The following is a 9,709-nucleotide window of genomic DNA, read 5'->3' as shown; positions in this document are numbered from 1 at the left end:
GAAGATAAAGGTTCCAACAAGAGTCAAAACATTTCTTTGGCTCACAATACAGAATAAAATTTGACTCATCAAGTCCTCAATACAAGGGGCTGCAACATAGCTCCGGGTGCACGTTATGCGGTGACAATGGGTTAGAAACAAGAGACCATATTTGTGTGGTGTTGTACTGCTGTGACTAGTCCAGCGGGTTCTGGAGGGGTATATTGAGTCAGGTTAGCGTTCCGGAATCGGTTTCTCGAGGACATATGGTGGGGCCATAGGAAGATCCTGGGAGATGAGACGAAGCTAATGAAAGGAACACAAGATTGTTCTCCCAAAAACAGAGAATTGGGGGCATTGATTAATGATACTAGCAATGAGATTATGAGATACAACACCGGTGCCAGCATATCTATGGGGAAGAACACAGAGGCCGAGCTGATGATTAGAGACTTTTCTAGGCTTTTCTGTTCTTTGATTGATGTGCTTTTTACACTATAGCGCACTTATAATTATTTAGATTGCTTCTGTGCAGGATGTAAAAACTATTATCTTTATTAATACAATAGTTGGTGGGCAACGTGCCCACTGACCTTAAAAAAAAAATCAAATATTGATGTTAATTTGCACTATCGGAGAGTCCAATAATGGAAACCACCAATCGCACACAAGCAACAAGAAATCACAACTAAGGCTTAGGTATCAGTTTCTAAGTAAAAATGAAAGCTCTGATACTGATGTAAAAAACAAATTAAGAGGAAAATAATGTATGTTTTCTTTAATCTTGCAAGTTCCTTTCACATGTGACAAGAACTGTGCCTTCAAATCTCCGAGAAATCACCAGCTGAAGAATGAACACAGTAATCAAGCCTTTCTCTCTTTCTGTAATTCCAAAGATTCGCGGCCTCAAGCGTCTCGTGTGAAACTTGTATTTTAAATTGCATAACCAAGTTCAAGCCCTTGCTAATTGCGTCTCCTCTCTAGAAACCTTTTCTGGAGGTTTTTGAAAATGCTCATTAGATAGTAGACAGAGAGGATCAGATTGATATGTAATACTAGGCAAATTGTACCTTGAACACTTCAGAATACACAAAACAGTCGGTTTTTTAGATCCAGTTCACAGCCTATGAACTGATGGACCATGGTCTTGGTTCTCATCATTTGAGCAATTTTTTTTGTCAAATCGATCGACCGAGTCTAGCTGATACATCAAAAGCCAAAGGTCTAAACAAATAACAATAACAAATTCAACATAAGGGAGTGTTCATCACGCATGCACACTGTTGAAGCGCTTGCTCATATGCATGCTCCGGAACTCATGTGCTTGTCCATGATGCGAGCGCAACCACTTACGCGTTTGCTCATGATGCATGCCATGTGGTGGTTCACATGCCCGCACACCGACAGTAGATGGCCCCACTCAACGCCTTGCTCTAGCATACCCTATCTTGGTCGCTGCCAAAGAGTCCTACATTCCGATAATCTGATAATGGAAAAATTCAAAATATACAAACATTATAGTTTGTTCCTTGAGCTTTCAACATAATTTTAAATTATCTCAATTGGAGTTAAATACCCTTACTCCTTATCTTGCAAACTTTCCAAAATACCTGCACAAAATATTCGCTAGATAAGCCCTCCAAAATCCTAAAATACATACCGTGCTGTCAAATTTGCTTGTGTGTGCAGAGTGCAGACAAACCATCACCGGTTCTCAACCAATTTCTGCCATAAAATATCATTTAAAACCACCAAACCCTATAAGAACTATATTCCTTATCTCCCAATATTTCAAACAAATCCTTACTTGTCCAAAGACCGAAAGATAACCCCTCCAAAATCATAAAATTTCCTGTTGCCCATATTTCCTCATCTAGAGACAAATTTTACCAAGGCATAGATCTTTGAGTTCTCTGCCCAATTAACCATATCAAATTTGTCAGAAAAACTCACACCAAAACCTATTCAACTATCTCAGAAACCAACAAAAGGGCTGGCTGCCTCGACAAATGACTCCCCCGACCCCCGAGTCTACCGACCGGCAGAATGCCACTGCATCGAGAGTGACTAGGTTTGACCTTGTCATGCTCTTATGACAAACTCAGTGGTTACGGTTGGCCACTTCTTTTGGAGCATATTAGGCAATGAGAGGATAACACCTAGCGACATAATTTTTTTTTGGGCATGCATAATACAGGATTCGGCTGTTGACCAAAGTCAAACATAGAAGGAAAGCAAGCAATTAGGACTCCAAACAGAATTTAGTTTGTTTGTTACAGCTGTAAATCATTCCTATAAATACATGTATATATTGTGTACAAAGGAAAGCAAGCAATGAAATAAAGTTCTTGAATACATCTCTTTATCTCCTCTCTCTCTCTCTCTCTCTCTCTCTCTGTTTCTCAGATATCCTTAGTCTGTTATGGAATACCGGATTCAGTTCTTTTTCCCACCAGATCTGAGTTGTAGTCAGAATCAGTACCAGAAAAAATTCTCTGCTCAGACGAGTACTATCAGCAAGATCATATTAGGAAAGAAACAATAAGATCGGCTTGACCAAGAAACATCACCATACCAGCACCTTTGGTTTCTTTCATGGCTACATAGACATCTCAAATCACCTCATCTCTTCCAATCACCCTTCCAGTTTCAACCAAATTTGACAGATACAATTTTCTCACCTAGAAATCTCAAATCGAACCAATCAAGCTATCTTATATGTGTTGTATTGCATTTTTGTTTTATTCTTTGTTTCTTTTCCAAAGTAGAGGGCAACATGTTCATACCCATGTTCATTTTTCACTTATTTGCACCCAAATCGCTTTTTTACATATTTTGTTTTTCCCAATTTTAGTGGGCATAATAATGTCAAGATTATTTTCTCATAAATCATCATATAGCGCAAGAATGGTTTCTTTGCCATAAATTTCGATGGCGCTAAGTTGATGTAAAATATTTGGCATCAAGTAAGTTTTAGCAAGAATATAAAAGGCCTAGGCCTAATGTATTCGAATTTCGAAAAGGCCAAGCCCTAATAAGGACTAAGCCTAATATGGTTCAAAAATAGACGGTCAACCGTGGACCCCGAGTTTGTCATAAGAGCAAATTAAGATAAAGCCTAATCGCTAGGGGTGTCACGGGTACCATACAATATGGATCGGATGTAAATATTCATATCGTACATGTTATGATAACAAAGAAAAAGAAGTGAAATTTATTCTTACATTTACTTGATAAGTTAAAAAAAATATACCTTGTTCTTATTATTTTTTTTAATATGATACAGAATGAATAAACAAATAAAAAATGCTATTGACTATATATTTTATAGTCAATTTGTGTTTTTGATAAAATATTTTTTTTAAAAAACCTAATACAATTAATTTGTATTATAAAATTTTTATCAAATTGTGTATGACCTCCACACACACACAAAATTTTATTGGGTAATAGATAAGAAATGGTCTTTATCCATATTTTTATCCTTCTTTTATATAATTAATATCAGAGAATATTGTTTCTGGTTCTGGAGATGAAGATGTTGTCGGTGCAACAAACAGGAATAATAATGTTGGGTCTCAAAGAAGGGTTTCTAGATTGATTGGTAGTTCGACTGATCCAAAGAAAAGGTCGAGACGTAAAGTAAAAGGTAATATATGAAGGAATTTGCACAATTAATATCAAGCAATTTTCACTTTCTGTGAAATAGTTTATAGGATTCAACAATACAAATTATAGAATCACTTGTGTATGTATGCTTAATTAGCACTTTTTATTTTTTTATAATAGTTGAGCCAGTGATTGATGAAACAAATACTGAAGCTGTGTACTTCAACAGTGAGTGGTACTGACGTAATAGGAGAACATTGTTCAACAGTTCAAAGGAAAAAACCTACCGGAAGAGGAAAGGGTAATGCATTAATGACTTTCACTTATTTAATTCATTTATTTATATTATGTACCTAACTTGTGCCAAAATTAATCTCAGGTAAGGCTGTTGTTAGTTCTACTGGCAAAAGATCAAGTACGTATAACAGTCAGTTGTAATATATATGTACCAGTAGATGATTTTTTCTTAAAGAATGATAAATATGATGCTATTTTTGACAAATTAAATTGTGATTGGGATGCTATTTTTCGAACAGTAGCAATGTTGACTACACGTACAGCAGGAGGTAATGCCTTAATATTATTTGCGTCCTTTTTTTGTTTTTTTGAAGTTGTGTTTGTTTTATTATTTCTAATTATTCTTATTTTGCTAATTTTCACAGTTGATGATATTGTGAAAAAAAGAGAAGTCCAAAGGAATGCTGAATGAGAATCAATATTCCTCAAGTAGTGAAAATGAAGTTTTAAATTCTGCACCAACCAAAAACATTCTCCCTCCACTTGCATCAATTTCAAAGGGTCGGACACGACAATCAGCTTATAAGAACCCCATGGATAAGACAAATTAAAGCCATTATATATTTTTTTTTCAAATGACATCAAAACTTTAATACATGTTATTGTATTTGGAGATTTGTTTTAGCAAATAAGATATGTCATATGTACTATTGCATAATTTATATTTTAGTTTATAGAATTTAATACATGTTATTATAGATTTGTATATGTTTCTTCACTATTGATTTATCTTACCACGTCACATATTTATGATTCCAGGAATTATATTGTATGTTAATAGAATTTTATAAAATGAGTACATTTCAACAAGAATGCACCAAATACAAAAATATAATTTCAACTATAATATGTATGTTAAGCGGATAATATTGGTATCTTCACGAGGTTCATCACATTAACTTACAGTTTTTATCATAGTAATTATTAAATTACAAATTACAAAATTTAGAAAATTGAAAAACAAACTCAGCGTGGTTTCGACTTCGAAAGGATTACTCCTGAATATATTTAATTATTAAAAAATTTAGATCGTACTCTCCAGCATCATTTCGCCTCTCTTTATTAAAAAAAATAATAAAAAAACCACCGCTTCCAGTAAAATGTTATATATTATCGAAATGTCGTCCCCCTTCTCTCACCTAGGTTTTAACAGTCCCGCGATATCCTTCTCCTCCGCACGAATAACTCTGTTAGTAAGTTTGGAATTATTGAATTTTTTTATAGAATATCAATCATTACTTCATAGAATATTTTGACAGAATTGTTGAAAGAATTTTACTTGTTAATAGAATCATTCACATATGTTTACAATAGTTATTGGATAATGTTACAAGATTGTGTGATGAGTTATGTCAATGATGTAACCTTTTGTTGTTCATGCTTTCAACTTTTTAAAAATTTTATTATAACTTTTTGATAAATTTTATTTTGGAAATATGAATTATATTTAAAAAAATTATTTAAAATATTTTTAAATTCATAGAAGTATCTTCTAGAAGGTGGTCTCCAGTTTAACTGCCGATTGTACTTCAATTGTACTTTGTTCGTTGACCACGCGTTTTCATCTGGGACCACGCGGTTTCATCTGCAGAACATCAATTCAACTTGTTTATATGATTGTTTTCATAGTATTACTAGATCTAATGAACTTGTTTATATGATTAGTTGAAAAAGTCCGAGAATTTTGAGGGGACTGTTAACTGCTTCCTTTTTTTAAACAGATAGAAATGGTCCATGATTTTTAGATCGAGAGATTTTCTACTTGTATAAAAAATAATAATATTCTAAAAAGAATGTAAATTTGATCTCCAAGTACATGTTTATATGGAAATTGGGTTTAATGATGTACGAATGAAGTATTTTAAATTTTCAAAATTTGATCTTTATAGTACGTGTCAATTCATAATATGAATATTACCAAATCTCTCTAAAGTTATAAAATCTACATAATTATATAAAAATATACAATTAAAATATTAACTATTATATAGTTTGAGTAAAGCTAGCGTGTGACATGCTCACCAAGAAAGTTTGGTGAGCATAACTCCAAAAGTATATCGGATCGACGTCAAATGTCAAATCCAAACCGTTGAAATCCATGTACTTCATGAGTGATGCATATAGATGCAAAATTTTGAAAGTTTCGAGTTTATTTGCTACACGGTCAAGTGGTCAAAGAAATGAACATTTTATTATAAGTTATTTTATATATTCAATTTTTATTATTTCTTTGACCACTTGACCGTGTAGCAAATAAACTCGAAACTTTCAAAATTTTGCATGTATATGCATCACTCATGAAGTATATGGATTTCAACGGTTTGGATTTGGCATTTGACGTCGATCCGATATACTTTTGGAGTTATGCTCACCAAACTTTCTTGGTGAGCATGTCACACGCTAGCTTTACTCATATAGTTTTCTCAATAAAAATTAAAAATTAAGTTAACTATTTAATATTCATAAAATCTTTCATCTAAATATCCAACCTATGACTACTTTTTATGCGGAACACATTACCATTACCACTTAAATATTATTCATCAGATCCATCCGATCTCATCCATTAACATTTATGTGTCATCAATTTCAAAAAAACAAAAAAAATTAAGTGTCATAGAAATTAACTTCTCTTGCTCATCTAGTTGTCCATTTGAAATATTTGTATTCTAACTAAAAATATATAATTGTTAATAATTAAAGTTATTATAAAATCTACATAAATGTATTAAAAACTATAATTTAAAAATATTAACAATTATATAGTTTAAATAGATCAGTGAACTACATAAACAAGACGGGAAATTACGCACTCATTTTCCTCTTCCTTTTTTTCTTTCCCTTTTTTCTTTCTCTCTTTGTTTTTTTTATTTTTCAAATACAGACACCATTGATAAGATTGGCAGCTTTGATACAAAGAAGATTCCTCTACCTATTTTCCTTTAACTCGTACAGTCGTACAGACGGATGCATGAGGATAGTTTCATATTAATCCCTTATTCCCCAATATATTACCAAAAACACCATTAATTATTACAAGAAAACCCCGAGTTTCACATAATTACTGTTATCTGGCCACTTAACCCTTCCATAAAAAATGGCGATTTCTGGAATTGGAAACAAAGAGAGGAATCGAACTCAAAATATATGTCTAATAACTGAGGAATACTTTCGCTTCAACCCTTCTTTGGCTCTTGACTTTTGCAATAAAGTCCTCCACCTTTTTGTGAAGCTCCACTACATCCCCCTCTTCCTCCACTTCACCAACAAAGTCCTCTTCTTCTTTCTCTCTCGCCTCATCACCTCCAAGGGATGGTTTAGCAGCACTGGAACGAGGCATTATATAGCTCAAATTATTCCTCAATTTCTCTTCATACATGTCCCGTGCCGATGGCACCTGAGAAAGCTTCGACTCGCTCACCAAAATAACAACAATCAGATTACAAACTATAAACAAAAACTTGGGTCCAAGTAAAAATGGCATCATGTTTGGGAGGGAAGCATAAAGAATCTCTGGGACCCAAACGGGGCTGGATGCGAATATCAGTAATGTGAGGGTTGTGAGTGCATATTTTACAATGGTTGGGAATGGGATGTGAATTCCCCTTGAGAGGAGATTTTGTTCTTGGGTCCCTCTCTTGTACTTGTTCATGGCAAGTATCTTCTCTATCTTCAGAGAATCCATCAGTACAAATTGTACTTGGAATAAGATTTGTAGAGGGGAATATCAATTATCAATAGGTGGTGTTATTAATTGGAAGTGCCCAAGGCACTGGAATTAGCCTGCCAGGTTCTTATTAAACAGAACAAACAACAATGCTAATAGTAATAGGAGTGTTTGTATTTATAGTGGGGGGTGGTGGAAAAAAAATAAAATAGGATGCTAAAGGAAACAGATCCAAATGGAGTAGGACGCACCACATGTTGATGTTTATTATTATATGCTTTTATGTGTACTTTTCATGGGGGTTTTTTATGGCATGCCATGCAACCATTTTTAAACGCATAATGTGTTGTGACATGGCACGGTTTTGATGGTGTTTTTTTATGGCATGGTGTTGTGACTGAAATTCCATTTCAAGTTTTTAATACACTATTGCTATGACAAGTTGACAACCCAACTGCTTAATTAGTGAATCAAGCAGATTTTTAATTAAACATTGTTCCCAACAAATATATATATGTGGAGTTAGTACGATTTTGCAGTGTAAATTTGTTACATTTTCTTTATAAATGAAACGGATGTGTTTAATATTTCATATAACATAATAGAGAAGAGAAAAATAAAAAGTTAAAAACTGATACTCTTGGGGGGAAAATGTCACACGCTATGTGGGGCACAGGTGTACGCACACGGCACACCAAACCATAGTGGCTATGGATTGAGGTTTTTTATTAGTAGACAAGGTGGGCAATTCTTTTTTGAAAAAGATGATGATCAGGTGATTGATAGAATAGGAGAGGCCAGTCTTTTGCTTTTTATGTTATTTCTTATTTATTGTTTTCCTAGTTGTCACCTTCTCATGATTTGGTTTCAGGAGTTTTGATTTTGATACAACGGCCCATTAATTTCCTGAAGGTCGCGTCTATTGCGGCCATTTTCATTAATACTCTCTAAAAAAACAAAAATTTAAAAATAACCTTGCATTTTTTTTTTTAAATAATCCAACCGCCTGGATCTGGAGCGGCCCAAAAATCAAACGGACCGTCGGGCCGTGAGGCGGGCCAAACCAAGCAGACTGCCCCCTCGCGGGGCGGGTCATTATGCATAGCAGACCCCCCCCCCCCCCCCTTCCCCCGGGCGATCCGCTATTTTAAACATTTTTTTTCCTCTCTCCTGCCTAACTATCAATTTTTTAGAGCCTACTGCGAGAGGCTATTTTACTGTTTGAGAGAGGCGATTTTACTGTAGCAACAAGTATTTTTTTTAAGTTTATTTTTAATTATTTAGTAGTCATTACTGTTCTATTATTTGTAACTATTGCAAGTACTGTACAATTACTGTAACTGTTGCAATTACTGTTACTGTGTAATTATTGTAACAACATGTATTTTTTTTAATTATTTTCTAATTAGATTATTGTACCCGTTATAATAGCATATTTCTGAATGAAAACCAACTAATTGAACTAAGTTATGAACTTTAATTGCGCTTTTGATTGTATTGTTGAACTATGTTAGACTATTTTAGAACTATACTTATTTCTATCATATTCAAAAATAATGCAGCCCATGTTCAACAAAAATACTACAACATAAATTCATAAAATTCAGATACAGTACAAAATAATACAATACCAGACAGTCCATAAAATAAAACAACATAAAATTCATACAGCAACAACCAGTTCAAACATAGCAATTATACAAATCGTTACAGTTCAAACATAAAACACTACAATAACATACAATTCAGACTAAGCCTTACAAGCTGAGGAACTTGCTCCCTTCTTTTCCTCAGCCCGACAGACGCACGCAAGACACTCCCACTTAGTGAGACGAGCATCATTCACCGGATCTGCATACGGGTCCATGCAATTGGGGTCAACAGCTTTGCCACATTTATAACAAAAGAACATATCCACCACATCTCCCTTCACATTGTCCCCATCCAGGTGGAGGGACCATGTCTACTCAGCCTTTCATCAGTATTTTTCTAATTGATGGATCAAGAGTGCTAAAAAATTCTTCATTATTTTTGGGTGAAAATATTTTTTTCCAAATTCCTCATCGCGTAGGCTTCAGCCGTCCAAAAATTATTAATAAGTGTTTCTTTTCTTCGCGTTCGGTTTCAGTTCTTCCTCTATTTTTTTCAACTTTGGGT

The 9,709-nt window shown here is 34.1% G+C and overlaps 1 protein-coding gene across 1 annotated transcript; it reads right to left on the bottom strand.

Moving 5' to 3' along the window:
- Positions 1-6,792: 6,792 nt before the first annotated feature.
- On the bottom strand, positions 6,793-7,675 carry LOC144561803 (uncharacterized). Its single transcript, XM_078310899.1, has one exon. It carries the CDS (start codon positions 7,568-7,570, stop codon positions 7,037-7,039), a length of 534 nt encoding a protein of 177 aa, XP_078167025.1. The 5' UTR covers positions 7,571-7,675; the 3' UTR covers positions 6,793-7,036.
- Positions 7,676-9,709: the final 2,034 nt, after the last annotated feature.

The sequence above is a fragment of the Carex rostrata genome, chromosome 11 (assembly GCF_964058835.1).
Source record: "Carex rostrata chromosome 11, lpCarRost1.2, whole genome shotgun sequence".
NCBI lineage: Eukaryota > Viridiplantae > Streptophyta > Magnoliopsida > Poales > Cyperaceae > Carex > Carex rostrata.
This window is presented reverse-complemented; position numbering and strand designations above follow the sequence as displayed.